This window comes from Schistocerca piceifrons, chromosome 4 (genome assembly GCF_021461385.2).
Source record: "Schistocerca piceifrons isolate TAMUIC-IGC-003096 chromosome 4, iqSchPice1.1, whole genome shotgun sequence".
Lineage (NCBI taxonomy): Eukaryota > Metazoa > Arthropoda > Insecta > Orthoptera > Acrididae > Schistocerca > Schistocerca piceifrons.
Window position 1 is genome coordinate 84,269,064 of NC_060141.1, and position 18,792 is coordinate 84,287,855.

The 18,792-nt window shown below is 45.0% G+C and overlaps 1 protein-coding gene and 1 pseudogene across 1 annotated transcript in view; both read left to right on the plus strand.

Moving 5' to 3' along the window:
• LOC124795617 (trypsin-3-like) overlaps nt 1-18,792 on the plus strand; it is a 145,637-nt gene that overhangs the window by 59,249 nt on the left and 67,596 nt on the right. Inside the window, exon 3 of the mRNA XM_047259689.1 lies at nt 2,951-3,039. Within this exon, the coding sequence (XP_047115645.1) occupies nt 2,951-3,039 (89 nt within the window). The remainder of the gene's footprint in view (nt 1-2,950; nt 3,040-18,792) is intronic.
• On the plus strand, nt 17,456-17,573 carry LOC124796790 (annotated as a pseudogene).

Here is an 18,792-nt window from a genome sequence, read left to right on the forward strand (position 1 = left end):
CTCTGGTAAGCCGTCAGGTATTTTATAGTTTCGCCCAAGGGGGGGGTCCCTCTAACCTAAAAAACCCCCGTGTGCACGCCACATGTACTCTGCTACCCTAGTAGCTGCTTTCGGTGTGTAGTGCACGCCTGACCTGTCTAGGGGGGCCCTACAGTTCTCCACCCAGTTCTCTTTCAAGACACTGTCCATTCCGTTCAACTGCTCTTCCAAGTCCTTTGCTGTCTCTGACAGAATTACAATATCATCGGCGAACCTCAAAGTTTTTATTTCTTCTCCATGGATTATAATACCTACTCCAAATTTTTCTTTTGTTTCCTTTACTGCTTGCTCAATATACAGATTGAATAACATCGGGGAGAGGCTACAACCCTGTCTCACTCCTTTCCCAACCACTGCTTCCCTTTCATGCCCCTCGACTCTTATAACTGCCATCTGATTTCTGTACAAATTGTAAATAGCCCTTCGCTCCGTGTATTTTATACCTGCCACCTTCAGAATTTGAAAGAGAGTATTCCAGTTAACATTGTCAAAAGCTTTCTCTAAGTCTACAAATGCTAGAAACGTAGGTTTGCCTTTTCTTAATCTTTTTTCTAAGATAAGTCGTAAGGTTAGTATTGCCTCACGTGTTCCAACATTTCTACGGAATCCAAACTGATCTTCCCCGAGGTCCGTTTCTACCAGTTTTTCCATTCGTCTGTAAAGAATTCGCGTTAGTATTTTGCAGCTGTGACTTATTAAACCGATAGTTCGGTAATTTTCACATCTGTCAACACCTGCTTTCTTTGGGATTGGAATTATTATATTCTTCTTGAAGTCTGAGGGTATTTCACCTATCTCATACATCTTGCTCACCAGATGGTAGAGTTTTGTCAGGACTGGCTCTCCCAAGGCCGTCAGTAGTTCTAATGGAATGTTGTCTACACCCGGGGCCTTGTTTCGACTCAGGTCTTTCAGTGCTCTGTCAAACTCTTCACGCAGTATCTTATCTCCCATTTCGTCTTCATCTACATCCTCTTCCATTTCCATAATATTGTCCTCAAGTACATCGCCCTTGTATAAACCCTCTATATACTCCTTCCACCTTTCTGCCTTCCCTTCTTTGCTTAGAACTGGGTTTCCATCTGAGCTCTTGATATTCATACAAGTGGTTCTCTTCTCTCCAAAGGTCTCTTTAATTTTCCTGTAGGCAGTATCTATCTTACCCCTAGTGAGACAAGCCTCTACATCCTTACATTTGTCCTCTAGCCATCCCTGCTTAGCCAGTTTGCACTTCCTGTCGATCTCATTTTTGAGACGTTTGTATTCCTTTTTGCCTGCTTCATTTACTGCATTTTTATATTTTCTCCTTTCACCAATTAAATTCAATATTTCTTCTGTTACCCAAGGATTTCTATTAGCCCTCGCCTTTTTACCTACTTGATCCTCTGCTGCCTTCACTACTTCATCCCTCAAAGCTACCCATTCTTCTTCTACTGTATTTATTTCCCCCATTCCTGTCAATTGTTCCCTTATGCTCTCCCTGAAACTCTGTACAATCTCTGGTTCTTTCAGTTTATCCAGGTCCCATCTCCTTAAATTCCCACCTTTTTGCAGTTTCTTCAGTTTTAATCTACAGGTCATAACCAACAGATTGTGGTCAGAGTCCACATCTGCCCCTGGAAATGTCTTACAATTTAAAACCTGGTTCCTAAATCTCTGTCTTACCGTTATATAATCTATCTGATACCTACTAGTATCTCCAGGATTCTTCCAGGTATACAAACTTCTTTTATGATTCTTGAACCAAGTGTTAGCTATGATTAAGTTATGCTCTGTGCAAAATTCTACAAGGCGGCTTCGTCTTTCATTTCTTCCCCCCAATCCGTATTCACCTACTATGTTTCCTTCTCTCCCTTTTCCTACGGACGAATTCCAGTCACCCATGACTATTAAATTTTCGTCTCCCTTCACTACCTGAATAATTTCTTTTATCTCGTCATACATTTCATCTATTTCTTCATCATCTGCAGAGCTAGTTGGCATATAAACTTGTACTACTGTAGTAGGCATGGGCTTTGTGTCTATCTTGGCCACAATAATGCGTTCACTATGCTGTTTGTAGTAGCTAACCCGCACTCCTATTTTTTTATTCATTATTAAACCTACTCCTGCATTACCCCTATTTGATTTTGTATTTATACCGAATTTTACTAGTGGCACTATATACGCTGGCAGATAACGTTCACCGGGCATTCGCCATACCCACACCCTGCCATCGGATTGGAACTTTATTTAACGTGATTCTTCACTCCACACAACGTTTTTCTACTGTTCAATCGTCCAATGTTTACGCTCTTTACACCAAGCGGGGCATCGTTAGGCATTTACCGGCGTGATGTGTGGCTTATGAGCAGCCCGTCGACCATGAAATCCAAGGTTTCTCACCTCCCGCCTAACTGTCATAGTACTTGCAGTGGACCATGATGCAGTTTGGAATTCCTGCCTATTTCATATTACGAACGGCTTCGACTGTCGGCGGTCTCTGTCAGTCAACAGACGAGGTCGGCCTGTACGCTTTTGTGCTGTACGTGACCCTTCACGTTTCCACTTCAATATCACATCGGAAACAGCGGACCTACGAATGTTTAGAAGTGTGGAAATCTCGCGAACAGACGTATGACACAAGTGACACCCAATCACCTGACCACGTTCGAAGTCCGTGAGTTCCGCAGAGCACACCATTCTGCTGTCTCACGATGTCTAATAACTATTGAGGTCGCTGATATGGAGTGCCTGGCAGCAGGTGGCCGCACAATGCACCTAATATGAAAAACGGATGTTTTTGGGGGTGTCCGGATACTTTTGATCACATTTTGCAGGTTGCCGCCCCATTTGGATAGGGCTGCATTACTGGAACAGTGGGGTAGGCTAAGGTAGCTGAGTGTACATGAGGCATCTCCGACTGCTGCAGGTGTCCGTGTGGTACCGCGGGGCCTTCAACTGCGGCGGCTCTCTGCTCAGTTCCAGCTGGGTGCTCAGCGCAGCTCACTGCATGGCGGGGTGAGTTACACACACTACACAAAAATCTTCTTCTTTGGCATACCTGTCTTAACGAAAGATTTCGACTGGACGTCCTCGACATTCCTCTATTCTTTGCCTCACCCTTAATCTGTTCTCCCGTTCTTTGTGTCCTCCTTAATCTGCTGATAATTTTGTCCAGCTCTTCAAATCACTTTCTTCCTCTCTCTCTCTTTTCTATGCAGTCTTCTCATCAATAATTCGCAGCACCAGGCAATTTCTTCGTAATATACATGGTGTCAGCGGTGTAAGTTGTAAGGTGCCTCTTACGTGAGGAAGACATTTTTACCAGTTTTAATAAATTATTGTATCTTATTTATGTATTCACGATAGTTAGGAAGTGCTGTAGTCCTTAGCCGGCCATGAGTCGGAGAGCATTTCCCACGCTGGCTGGCTAGGTGACGAAGCGACCATATCTAGCGCGTAGTGGGGTGGGGCTCGGCGCTGGACCGTAGCAACAAGCGTCAGCCTGGGAAATATACATGACGGGAAGTACCGCCATCTTGGCGCCAAAGTCACCGATTTTGTTTATTTATATTTAATAATTAAAGTCATTTATGACAACGTGAATACTAGGAGGAGCCTCTGGACGTTTAAAACTATTTATCATAATTTTGCCTCGTTAAAATTCCCACCCGTTCATTAACAAATGCATATCTTAGTAAGTAGCAACTTGATCGGAAATCCACGAACTGTGACGAAACTATTAAGAGATACGGACTGCTCGCCAAAGTCGGCAGTCGGCGTTAAGAGCTCTTCCTGTCTTGTTCTATGGTAGCCATGCTTTCGGTTACGAGTAGTTTGTGACATGAGTGTTTCATTATTGATCTAATAGGAATAAAAGTGATATTACGACATTATGAATGTTAATTTCGAGTAAATAGATAGACCAAAGTTGATCGACAGCAATTTCAGATAATTAGCTTCCACCGACAGAGACATCCAATGCGCCAATGAAGAATCTGCACGGGACGACATTTACGAGAGCTGCACCGCGCACAGGTAGGAGGAAGTCCGACGACACGACCCACCAAGGCGGATCAAGGAAGGTCCGACTTACACTCGCAAATTCCGGGTGGAAATGCTGACCAGTTATACTGTACGTCACATATACCACCCTCTACGGACTCGCGGCTAAGCTGAGTAATAACAGTATCAGTTTAGAAGCGAGGGGATCTTGCAAAATTCAGATGCTGTGATCATTGGTACCATAACATGTACCCACTTCAGAGTGTTGGTTTCTCGTGCTTCTAACTGTCTTTCCGCAAACACGTCATATAATTTATTACTTGATGTTTTCTGCTCTGTCGCAACTGCGCCAGTAAGTGGACTACGTCAATACAGACTTTCGGTTTTGCGTCCATGTGCCAGACTTTAACCTCTGACGTGCTCCCAGGGGAAAATAGGTATTGTTGGCTTGCTCTTGCCACATGTACGTGGAGGTACCAACCAACTTAAAAACATGTTACTGCTAACCGCTGTAATTATTATTCTACGAAAGAAGTAAATACACTGTCCTCCGTCGCCAATAAACAATAGCTGCACTTATACTCTTAACACTTTGTACACCCCAATCAATACGTTTCTCTTTCTTAAGATTTCCACTTGTCAGTGCGAGAACCATCGCACAATGAGATAAACGGCTAGTGCATCCAGCTTACGGACAACTATAAGGTACAGAAGAATGGGAAACAAATTTAGGATCTGGCAGATGACGATTAATTTGACTTTTCAGAAGGCCAGGAAACCAGACAGGCAGTTCTGATGTTGCCCTTCATATTGAAAGCGAGACTTAAGGAAAATGAACACACATTCATACGATTTATAGACCTGAAGGAAGCATCCGACAGCGTAAAATGCTGCAAATTGATGGAAACGCTGAGAAAAATGGGAGCAAGCTGTAGGGAATGACGGATAATATACAATATGCACAAGAGCCTTGAGGGAACAATAAGATTGAAAGAACAACAACGGAATGCTCGAATTAAAAAGGGAGTGTGAGAGGGACATTGTCTTCTGCCCTACTGTTCAGTTTACACATAGAAGATGCAATGTTGGAAAGAAAAGAAATAGTAAAGAGTGGGATTAAAATTGTGGGTGAAAGGATATCAATGATAAAATTCGATGATGACATTGTTATCTTCAGTGTAGGTGACGAAGAATTATGGGATCTGTTGAATGGAATGAACAGTCTAAAGATGCATATTATGGACTTAGAGTGAACTGAAGAAAGACGTAAGTAATGAGAAGTAGCAGAAATGAGACCAGCAAATAGCTTAACACCAAAATTTGTGATAACGAAGTAGACGAGGTTAAGGAATTCAGACACCTTGGAAGTAAAATAAGCCATGACGGATGAAGCAAGGAGAACATAAACAGAGACTAGCACACCCAAAGAGGACATTCCTAGTCAAAATAAGTCTACTACTATCAAATATAAGCCTCAGTTCAAGGAAGAAATTAATGAGAACGTACGTTTGGAGCACAGAATTGTGTAGTGTTGATCACGGACTGCTTGAAAGTCAGAAAAGATGAGAATTAAAGCCTTTGAGATGTGGCATTATAGAAGGGCGCTGAAAATTAGCTCGACTGATAAGGTAAGCAATCTCCGCAGAAGAGGCGACGAAAGGAAAGTATGGAAAACACTGACAAGAAGAAGGGACAGGATGATTGGACACATCAGGGAATAACGTCCATGTGCTAGAGTGAGCTATAGAGGATTAAAACTGTTGGGGAAAACAGACACTGGAATGTATCCAACAAATAACTGAAGACGTAAGGTGCAAATGCTGTTCTCAGATGAAAAGTTGGCACGACAGCGGAATTCAGAGGAAGCATCAAACCAATCAGAAGAATGACGACTGAAATAAATAAATAAGTAAATTAATAAATAAATGCAAAAACAAACAGTGCGCACCTCGTGAACACCTTGCAATAGAAAAAGAATCCACTGAATGGAATGGGTTACGATATCTGCCCCATCCAGTTCAAACATACACTACATCGTTGTAGAAGCCGTCGTCACACACTGAATGACTCAAGAGGATCGCCTTGAAGAGGCTAGAGTAACAAGTCTCGAATACCTCGTGGACAACATATCAAGGACTATCCCAAGCTTGCTAACAATGACTGGGGTGGAGTATTGCATTATTGAATTTTGAAATGAAATCATTGACGCGACTGTACTGTTAGTATTTATTTATCGATGCTGCGCGGGATTTTACACCAGGACAATTAGTTTATTTCAGAAAGATTATGTTAATCACAGAGGATGCATTTTATGGATTGGGTTTCTTAGAGATACTTGTATGATTATTAATTTATAAGTGTGTGTCTAATACCAGGTGCCGGCCGGTGTGGCCGAGCGGTTCTAGGCGCTTCAGTTTGGAACCGCGCGACAGCTACGGTCGCAGGTTCGAATCCTGCCTCCGGCGTGGATGTGTGTGGTGTCCTTAGGTTAGTTAGGTTTAAGTAGTTCTAAGTTCTAGGGGACTGATGGCCTCAGATGTTAGGTCCCATAGTGCTCAGAGCCATTTTGAACCAATAACAGGTGGAATAAACAACCTGTTCCCACTTCCTTAATATGGCGCTGGCACTCAGAAAGACTATGTAGCTCATCCAGCGGTTGTTAGCTGAATAATAATCTCTGAAATAGTACAGAGGAGTATGAATGTTGAAATTCCCTGGCAGATTAAAACTGTGTCTCGAACTTCGAGACCTTTGCCTTCGGCGGGCAAGTGCTCTACCATCTGAGCTACCCAAGCACGACTCACGTCCCGTCCTGACAGCTTTACTTCCGCCAGTACCTCGTCTCTTACCTTCCCACCTGATACTTCCCCCAGGCTGTGGCTAAGCCATGTCTCCGCAATATGCTTTCTTCCAGGAGTGCTAGTTCTGCAGCATCGTGGGAGACCGTCTGTGAAGTTTGGAAGATAGGAGACGAGGTACTGGCGGAAGTAAAGCTGTGTGGACGGGGCGTGAGTCGTGCTTGGCTAGCTCAGATGGTAGAGCACTTGCCCGCGGAAGGCAAAGGTCCCGAAGTTCGAGTCTCTGTCCGGCACACAGTTTTAATCTGCCAGGAAGTTTCATATCAGCGCACACTACGCTGCAGAGTGAAAATTTCATTCTGGAAATATCAATGTTGTTTAATGTTTGGACGTGGTTCGTGCTTTCCACACTGTATTTGGTAGCGTTATCGCAGCACAATGCGTTTAACTGTGTCTGCGGCGTGTAATCCCTGTTTTTAATTCGCACTCACATCTGATGATGAGACCATTGGCATATATGTGCCCATATGTTTTGTAGTAGACTGACGACGACATGTCATACACACATACCTGATATTTCCTTACTTTGTAAGTAATGGCCTTTAAATTGTGTTTATCAAAAGTTATCGCATTATGCCTTGCACTTAGTTATGCATACTTTTTATTGATTTTAGGTTTCACCTTCCACCTGAAAATGGCTCTACAGTTGAAATCGTGGTAGTGAAATAAGGGCCGGGCGAAGTGGCCGTGCGGTTAAAGGCGCTGCAGTCTGGAACCGCAAGACCGCTAGGGTCGCAGGTTCGAATCCTGCCTCGGGCATGGATGTTTGTGATGTCCTTAGGTTAGTTAGGTTTAACTAGTTCTAAGTTCTAGGGGACTAATGACCTCAGCAGTTGAGTCCCATAGTGCTCAGAGCCATTTGAACCATTTTTTTGAAATAAGTAAATATTAAAAAACTTGCTGTCAAACAGTGGCAATGTTTCCAGTTAAAAAAGTATGTTGCAACTGTGGTGCCCAACCAAGGCAAAATCGTCAACGATATTGACTGTCCAGCAGCAGATTTTGATTTCGAAGATGTGCACTTTCGAACACACTTCCTTCACTTCGCTTACTATGTGGTTTTTATTTCACAGTGAAGTGTTTTTATTGCTTCATAAAGCTTGTTATTTCATTTCGTCCGCCCCTTGAATCTAAGCCCTCATGCGTTCGTAGCTACATTTCTTTCGAATAGCTGATTTTGTGACTATAATTACTGTGTCCCCCCCCCCCCCCCCCCATGAACCATGGACCTTGCCGTTGGTGGGGAGGCTTGCGTGCCTCAGCGACACAGATAGCCGTACCGTAGGTGCAACCACAACGGAGGGGTATCTGCTGAGAGGCCAGACAAACGTGTGGTTCCTGAAGAGGGGCAGCAGCCTTTTCAGTAGTTGCAAGGGCGACAGTCTGGATGATTGACTGATCTGGCCTTGTAACAATAACCAAAACGGCCTTGCTGTGCTGGTACTGCGAACGGCTGAAAGCAAGGGGAAACTACAGCCGTAATTTTTCCCGAGGGCATGCAGCTTTACTGTATGATTACATGATGATGGCGTCCTCTTGGGTAAAATATTCCGGAGGTAAAATAGTCCCCCATTCGGATCTACGGGCGGGGACTACTCAAGAGGATGTCGTTATCAGGAGAAAGAAAACTGGCGTTCTACGGATCGGAGCGTGGAATGTCAGATCCCTTAATCGGGCAGGTAGGTTAGAAAATTTAAAAAGGGAAATGGATAGGTTGAAGTTAGATATAGTGGGAATTAGTGAAGTTCGGTGGCAGGAGGAACAAGACTTCTGGTCAGGTGACTACAGGGTTATAAACACAAAATAAAATAGGGGTAATGCAGGAGTAGGTTTAATAATGAATAGGAAAATAGGAATGCGGGTAAGCTACTACAAACAGCATAGTGAACGCATTATTGTGGCCAAGATAGATACGAAGCCCACGCCTACTACAGTAGTACAAGTTTATATGCCAACTAGCTCTGCAGATGACGAAGAAATTGAAGAAATGTATGATGAAATAAAAGAAATTATTCAGATTGTGAAGGGAGACGAAAATTTAATAGTCATGGGTGACTGGAATTCGAGTGTAGGAAAAGGGAGAGAAGGAAACATAGTAGGTGAATATGGATTGGGGGACAGAAATGAAAGAGGAAGCCGCCTAGTCGAATTTTGCACAGAGCACAACATAATCATAACTAACACGTGGTTTAAGAATCATGAAAGAAGGTTGTATACATGGAAGAACCCTGGAGATACTAAAAGGTATCAGATAGATTATATAATGGTAAGACAGAGATTTAGGAACCAGGTTTTAAATTGTAAGACATTTCCAGGGGCAGATGTGGACTCTGACCACAATCTATTGGTTATGACCTGTAGATTAAAACTGAAGAAACTGCAAAAAGGTGGGAATTTAAGGAGATGGGACCTGGATAAACTAAAAGAACCAGAGGTGGTACAGAGATTCAGGGAGAGCATAACGGAGCAATTGACAGGAATGGGGGAAATAAATACAGTAGAAGAAGAATGGGTAGCTTTGAGGGATGAAGTAGTGAAGGCAGCAGAGGATCAAGTAGGTAAAAAGACGAGGGCTAGTAGAAATCCTTGGGTAACAGAAGAAATATTGAATTTAATTGATGAAAGGAGAAAATATAAAAATGAAGTAAGTGAAACAGGCAAAAAGGAATACAAACGTCTCAAAAATGAGATCGACAGGAAATGCAAAATGGCTAAGCAGGGATGGCTAGAGGACAAATGTAAGGATGTAGAGGCCTATCTCACTAGGTGTAAGATAGATACCGCCTACAGGAAAATTAAAGAGACCTTTGGAGATAAGAGAAAGACTTGTATGAATATCAAGAGCTCAGATGGAAAACCAGTTCTAAGCAAAGAAGGGAAAGCAGAAAGGTGGAAGGAGTATATAGAGGGTCTATACAGGGGCGATGTACTTGAGGACAATATTATGGAAATGGAAGAGGATGTAGATGAAGATGAAATGGGAGATAAGATACTGCGTGAAGAGTTTGACAGAGCGCTGAAAGACCTGAGTCGAACAAGGCCCCAGGAGTAGACAATATTCCATTGGAACTACTGACGGCCGTGGGAGAGCCAGTCCTGACAAAACTCTACCATCTGGTGAGCAAGATGTATGAAACAGGCGAAATACCCTCAGACTTCAAGAAGAATATAATAATTCCAATCCCAAAGAAAGCAGGTGTTGACAGATGTGAAAATTACCGAACTATCAGCTTAATAAGTCACAGCTGCAAAATACTAACACGAATTCTTTACAGACGAATGGAAAAACTAGTAGAAGCCAACCTCGGGGAAGATCAGTTTGGATTCCGTAGAAACACTGGAACACGTGAGGCAATACTGACCTTACGACTTATCTTAGAAGAAAGATTAAGGAAAGGCAAACCTACGTTTCTAGCATTTGTAGACTTAGAGAAAGCTTTTGACAATGTTGACTGGAATACTCTCTTTCAAATTCTAAAGGTGGCAGGGGTAAAATACAGGGAGCGAAAGGCTATTTACAATTTGTACAGAAACCAGATGGCAGTTATAAGAGTCGAGGGACATGAAAGGGAAGCAGTGGTTGGGAAGGGAGTAAGACAGGGTTGTAGCCTCTCCCCGATGTTGTTCAATCTGTATATTGAGCAAGCAGTAAAGGAAACAAAAGAAAAATTCGGAGTAAGTATTAAAATTCATGGAGAAGAAATAAAAACTGTGAGGTTCGCCGATGACATTGTAATTCTGTCAGAGACAGCAAATGACTTGGAAGGGCAGTTGAATGGAATGGTCAGTGTCTTGAAAGGAGGATATAAGATGAACATCAACAAAAGCAAAACGAGGATAATGGAATGTAGTCTAATTAAGTCGGGTGATGCTGAGGGAATTCGATTAGGAAATGAGGCACTTAAAGTAGTAAAGGAGTTTTGCTATTTGGGGAGCAAGATAACTGATGATGGTCGAAGTAGAGAGGATATAAAATGTAGGCTGGCAATGGCAAGGAAAGCGTTTCTGAAGAAGAGAAATTTGTTAACATCCAGTATTGATTTAAGTGTCAGGAAGTCATTTCTGAAAGTATTCGTATGGAGTGTAGCCATGTATGGAAGTTAAACATGGACGATAAATAGTTTGGACAAGAAGAGAATAGAAGCTTTCGAAATGTGGTGCTACAGAAGAATGCTGAAGATTAGATGGGTAGATCACATAACTAATGAGGAAGTATTGAATAGGATTGGGGAGAAGAGAAGTTTGTGGCACAACTTGACCAGAAGAAGGGATCGGTTGGTAGGACATGTTCTGAGGCATCAAGGGATCACCAATTTAGTATTGGAGGGCAGCGTGGAGGGTAAAAATCGTAGAGGGAGACCAAGAGATGAATACACTAAGCAGATTCAGAAGGATGTGGGTTGCAGTAGGTACTGGGAGATGAAAAGGCTTGCACAGGATAGAGTAGCATGGAGAGCTGCATCAAACCAGTCTCAGGACTGAAGACCACAACAACAACAAATTACTGTGTCCTTGTTTGTGAAGCGCATGAACGTGTGTGTGTGTGTGTGTGTGTGTGTGTCTGTCTGTGTGTGTGTGTGTGTGTGTGTGTGTGTGTGTGTGTCTAAATGTGAGGACGCGAAAGAAGAAGAGAGAGATTTGCATCGTTTGAATTCATTTACAATCCCTGATCAATCGACGTTGTTTTGTTGTGTGTTTAATGATGATGGTTTATTATCTGTTGTCAACCTGTCACTGCCATTAGATCAGTCCGATGATTGAACTTTTCGAAATTAGTGGGTAAATTTCGTAATTTGCTGTCTGCTATTTAATTTTCCACCACACTACCACGACCTGCACAGCGTCGAGTGCGGTAGTAATCATATAGCCTTTTCAATAGTCCGACCGATGTTTATTACAGTGGAAAGGTCCATTATGCGCCATGACTCGTGTAAATAAGCGTGTGTGGACAAATTCGTTGAAACAAAGACACGTTGTATACCTAAACGGCTCGGAGTGAGCCGTTGGTCGGCTTTTTACTACACGTGTAAGTTTCGGTGATAGCGCGACCGTAACTATTTTCGAAGTGAATGATAGCAAAGGGCTATTTTGGTGTATACTGCCAGTGCTATGAGTGCCTAGCTGACTGAAGCGTGGAGTGGCTACGGTTTGCAAGCGGTGTGTGTTGTTAAGCACTCTGCAGAATACATTAGTCTCCTCCAGAAGACATGGCACTTATATCGTGTAACACCGCATATTACCTTCGTTATTCCCTCAGTTCGGCAAGTAAGAGAGACCGCAAGTTTCTCCAAGCAAGTTGTATTCAACTGCAACCACTCATTGACGATTAGAACCTGTGCAGTTCCTAAATTGGGGGAATGATTATTACTACGTTTCACCTGTTGTTCAAATAGTCCAGGCACATTTTCTATGGGACTATGTTTGCATGGCACAGGATACTCATCACACAGAACAAAACTTGGTCACCGAGAATGTTGAAATAAACATCCTGGTTCATGTTTACAGTATCCTAAATGAAAGGATCCAAGCCGTGATGCGAAAACTATCTCCCAGAAACATCTCAGAACCACCCCCAGCCTGAACTACACCCTTCACACACACACACACACACACACACACACACACACACACACACACACACCAGAGCACTCGGCGTCTTGTATAATTCGAAAAGAGGCAATATCGCTGCTTCCTGGTCTACATAACACGCATTCAGGAAGTTGCTCCCCAGTTCCTGTGTCTCCCGGCTTATTGAAGACGTGCCAGTCTGTGTTGTTTTGGCCAATTGACGGCATGCAGCATTATGTGATGCTGCCAACAATGACCTTTTGCGACTCCAAATGTGCAGTGTTCAGCCGGAAATAGGTTGATATGCACCTGCGTTCATTGGCAGCTTAAGATCCTGTCGGATTTGAAACCGATTGTCTTTTGAAAGGCGTGATTCACTTCTCTGGTCACTGTCGGTTAGAACACTATTACGACCACTGTTCTTAGGCTGTGTTACATGGTTGCGACTCCTTGTAGGCAAATTAGACAGTCCACGTTGATACACCAACAAATCGGGCAATTTCGTTGACGGCGTGATCAATGCCACGTCGGAAAAGGGCAGCACCTTTTTGTCATCCCGTCACGTTTCGTCGTCGAGCTTTCTTAGGGCGCTGACTCCATGCGACCGGCACATACACTCCACGTCACCGCTGCGACACACATCTATGGCCGAAGGTACCTCTGCCCCCTGGTGCCATTTCCACGCCATCTACAGCGCTGAAAAGCATCTGGTGTGTTCAAATGTGTGTGAAATCTTATGGGAATTAACTGCTAAGGTCATCAGTCCCTAAGCTTACACACTACTTAACGTAAACACACACACTCATGCCCGAAGGAGGACTCGAACCTCCGCCGGGACCAGCCGCACAGTCCATGACTGCAGGGCATCTGGTGTGTTCACTGAAGGGGCTGACTAACACTTTGTCCGCTGAGATTATTTGCGTGATAGAACGTCTGTTACAGCATAGTGTCAAGGTTGCACCTCCGCTGTTGCTTAATTAATAAGTACTTACTTTGTTACTGTTCTCAAGACTAGAAGCTTTCGGCTTTAGAAGCCATTCTCAACTGCTATAGGTTCCGACAGCATATCGTAATGTATCCGACTATAAGTAGCAGACGCGGTCCTTCCGAAAGCGAGGCCAGACGTGTGCAAGCGTCAAGTAAAAAGAATATTTACTGAATACAGTAATGGTCATTGTTGAATCTATTGGCACGTTCCTAGAAGCTGATTTTCGTAGTGGCAAAAAGAAAAGGGAAATGAAGCGAGGCAATAGAAACCGATTGAGAATGGCTGTCGTTCTAGACCAGGAACAGTGGTACTGTGTACAGTACGTTCACGAAATGTACTTACCGTCAAACATGCAAGTGCCACCGAAAGTAGTTACTCATGTGAAGTACTGGAGAGGAATGTTTGTTCGCAGCAGCTAGACAACTCAAATGGTTCAAATGGCTCTAAGCACTATGGGACTTAACATCTGAGGTCATCAGTCCCCTAGATTTACAGCTACTTAAATTTAACTAACCTAAGGACATCACACACATCCATCCCGAGGCAGGGTTCGAACCTGCGACCGTAGCAGCAGCGCGGTTCCGGACTGAAGTGCCTAGAACCGCTCGGCCAAAACGGCCGGCTAGCTATACAGCCTCAACACAGTGACGAATAGGGTTAGACAATACTATGGCGAAAGTGATGGCGACGTAGATGAGCACCACGAAGATGACTTGCTACAGACGCGAAATTTAACCGACAGGAAGAAGATGCTGTGAAATGCAAATGATTAGCTTCTCAGAGCATTCACACAAGGTTGGCGCCGGTGGCGACACCTACAATGTACTGACAAGAGGAAAGTTTCCAACCGGTTTCTCATACACAAACAGCAGTTGGCCGGCGTTGCCTGGTGAAACGTTGTGATGCCTCGTGTGAGGAGGAGAATTGCGTACCATCACGATTCCGACTTTGATAAGGATCGGATTGTAGCCTATCGCTATTGCGATTTATCGCATCGCGACAGTGCTGCTCGCGTTGGTCGAGATCCAATGACTGTTAGCAGAGTATGGAATCGGCGGGTTCAGGAGGGTAATTCCGAACGCCGTGCTGGATCCCAACGGGCTCGTATCACTAGCAGTCGAGATGACAGGCATCTTATCCGCATGGCTGTAACGGATTGTGCAGCCACGTTTCGATCCCTGAGTCAACAGATGGGGACGTTTGCAAGACAACAACCATCTGCACGAACAGTTCGACGACGTTTGCAGCAGCATGGACTATCAGCTCGGAGACCATGGCTGCGGTTACCCTTGACGCTGCATCACAGACAGGAGCCCCTGCGATGGTGTACTCAACGACGAACGTGGGTGCACGAATGGCAAAACGTCATTTTTTCGGATGAATCCAGGTTCTGTTTACAGCATCATGATGGTCGCATCCGTGTTTGGGGACATCGCACATTGGAAGCGTGTATTCGTTATCGCCATACTGGCGTATCACCCGGTGTGGTGGGTATGGCGTGGCACTGGTTACACGTCTCGGTCACCTCTTGTTCGCACTGACGGCACTTTGAACAGTTGACGTTACATTTCAGATGTGTTACGACCCATGGCTCTACCCTTCATTCGATCCCTGCGAAACCCTACATTTCAACAGGATAATGTACGACCGCATGTTGCAGGTCCTGTACGGGCCTTTCTGGATACAGAAAATATTCGACTGCTGTCCTGGCCAGCACATTCTCCAGATCTCTCACCAATTGGAAACGTCTGGTCAATGGTGGCCGAGCAACTGTCTCGTCACAACACGCGAGTCATTACTCCTGATGAACTGTGGTATCACGTTGAAGCTGCATGGGCAGCTGTACCTGTACACGCCATCCAAGCTCTGTTTGACTCAATGGCCAGGCGTATCATGGCCGTAATTACGGCCAGAGGTGGTTGTTATGGGTACTGATTTCTCATGATCTATGCACCCAAACTGCGTGAAAATGTAATCAAATGTCAGTTCTAGTATAATTAATTTGTCAAATGAATACCCATTTATCATCTGCATTTCTTCTTGGTATAGCAATTTTAATGGCCAGTACTGCATGAATAGAAACTATATAATATATAACTTTAGTGTGAAGAAGTGCGTTTCAATAGTTCGTTGTTCATTCGAACTGATCTGTCGCTAATTCTACACTCCTGGAAATTGAAATAAGAACACCGTGAATTCATTGTCCCAGGAAGGGGAAACTTTATTGACACATTCCTGGGGTCAGATACATCACATGATCACACTGACAGAACCACAGGCACATAGACACAGGCAACAGAGCATGCACAATGTCGGCACTAGTACAGTGTATATCCACCTTTCGCAGCAATGCAGGCTGCTATTCTCCCCTGGAGACGATCGTAGAGATGCTGGGTGTAGTCCTGTGGAACGGCTTGCCATGCCATTTCCACCTGGCGCCTCAGTTGGACCAGCGTTCGTGCTGGACGTGCAGACCGCGTGAGACGACGCTTCATCCAGTCCCAAACATGCTCAATGGGGGACAGATCCGGAGATCTTGCTGGCCAGGGTAGTTGACTTACACCTTCTAGAGCACGTTGGGTGGCACGGGATACATGCGGACGTGAATTGTCCTGTTGCAACAGCAAGTTCCCTTGCCGGTCTAAGAATAGTAGAACGATGGGTTCGATGACGGTTTGGATGTACCGTGCACTATTCAGTGTCCCCTCGACGATCACCAGTGGTGTACGGCCAGTGTAGGAGATCGCTCCCCACACCATGATGCCGGGTGTTGGCCCTGTGTGCCTCGGTCGTATGCAGTCCTGATTGTGGCGCTCACCTGCACGGCGCCAAACACGCATACGACCATCATTGGCACCAAGGCAGAAGCGACTCTCATCGCTGAAGACGACACGTCTCCATTCGTCCCTCCATTCACGCCTGTCGCGACACCACTGGAGGCGGGCTGCACGATGTTGGGGCGTCAGCGGAAGGCGGCCTAACGGTGTGCGGGACCGTAGCCCAGCTTCATGGAGACGGTTGCGAATGGTCCTCGCCGATACCCCAGGAGCAACAGTGTCCCTAATTTGCTGGGAAGTGGCGGTGCGGTCCCCTACGGCACTGCGTAGGATCCTACGGTCTTGGCGTGCATCCGTGCGTCGCTGCGGTCCGGTCCCAGGTCGACGGGCACGTGCACCTTCCGCCGACCACTGGCGACAACATCGATGTACTGTGGAGACCTCACGCCCCACGTGTTGAGCAATTCGGCGGTACGTCCACCCGGCCTCCCGCATGCCCACTATACGCCCTCGCTCAAAGTCCGTCAACTGCACATACGGTTCACGTCCACGCTGTCGCGGCATGCTACCAGTGTTAAAGACTGCGATGGAGCTCCGTATGCCACGGAAAACTGGCTGACACTGACGGCGGCGGTGCACAAATGCTGCGCAGCTAGCGCCATTCGACGGCCAACACCGCGGTTCCTGGTTGGTCCGCTGTGCCGTGCGTGTGATCATTGCTTGTACAGCCCTCTCGCAGTGTCCGGAGCAAGTATGGTGGGTCTGACACACCGGTGTCAATGTGTTCTTTTTTCAATTTCCAGGAGTGTAGTACTGAATCCAGTGAACGATAACCGCGAACGTTTGTAGAATGTACAGTTTGTCTCTTCTTGGTGGCGACTATGATTGAGCCTTGGTGCTGTCTTGAGATAATCATAATACTGTGAAGTACCGTCGCTGTCATTAGAGTGGAGCCATTTGCCGTCTTATATCCACGTTTAGTGGATGGATGTTCACTTGTGGACTACTTGTGTGACGTCAGGCAGATGCATGAAGTAGTCCTTGCCGTGTGCCACCCTGCCTGGAAGCTGGCCTTAACTCATTTGCACCCGAGTACTAGGCAGCTCGGCGCTCTAGGACGCGGCAGCGAACATCAGGAATGCATTTACACGCTGGCTGTTAGGGCTGAACCCTAATGACTTGAGCCACAAACAGGCTGACATCAGAAAAATTTTAAATTATAATTATGTTATTAATGTGGTAACGGCCTTGCCGCAATGGATACACCGGTTCCCGTCAGATCACCGAAGTTAAGCGATGTCGGGCGTGGCCGGCACTTGGATGGGAGACCATCCGGGCCGCCATGCGCTGTTGCCATTTTTCGGGGTGCACTCAGCCTCGTGATGCCAATTGAGGAGCTACTCGACCGAATAGTAACGGCTCCGATCACAGAAAACCATTATAACGACCGGGAGAGCGTTGTGCTGACCACACGCCCCTCCTATCTGCATCCTCATCTGAGGATGACACGGCGGTTGGATGGTCCCGATGGGCCACTTGTGGCCTGCAGACGGAGTGCTTTTTTTAATAATGCATTACCGATAGGTTTGTTTACAAAAAAATCTGCTACCAGTCACGATTATTCTTTTTGTGTTATGAATAAATCTTCTCCTACCAGTCACGATTTTTCTTTCTTTCTTTCTTTATTTTACTTTTAGCACGACGCATTTCGGGAAATAATTCCCATTTTAAAGTGCGTTTTTCGTGTGTTTTACGCCATTTCTATTGATGCTGTCAATGTGTGAGAGTCTGCTTCATTTCGTTGACTTTTACTGCAATACATCAGAAACACGCTATTTTTTAGTTGGGTATCGATTCTTTTGGTGAAGTTAGTGGCGAAATTTAGAAGAATTTGTACGTACATTTTTCTAATGGTCCATTTGTGCAGAGTCTCACATACGCTAAAAATCACACACAACTTGTCGTACACTTTACTCATCGAAAATATCTTATATAAACAAAACAGTTACAAAGATATTCTTACAGGTAGCCTACAGAGATAACATTATAGGTCTTCCACAGATTATGATATGCTTTCGTACAGATATTATTTACACTAATGGCCATTAAAATTGCTACACCAAGAAGAAATTCAGATGATAAACGGTTATTCATTGGACAAATGTATTATACAACTGACATGTGATTACATTTTCACGCAATTTGGGTGAATAGATCCTGAGAAATCAGTACCCAGAACAACCACCTCTGGCCGTAATAATGGCCATGATACGCCTGGGCATTGAGTCAAACAGAGCTTGGATGGCGTGTACAGGTACAGCTGTCCATGCAGCTTCAACACGATACCTCAGTTCATCAAGAGTAGTGACTGGCGTATTGTGACGAGTCAGTTGCTCGGCCACCATTGACCAGACTTTTCAGTTGGTAAGAGATCTGGAGAATGTGATGGCCAGGGCAGAAGTCGAACATTTTCTGCATCCAGAAAGGCCCGTACAGGACATGCAACATGCGGTCGTGCATTATCCTGCTGAAATGTAGGGTTTCGCAGGGATCGAATGAAGGGTAGAGCCATGGA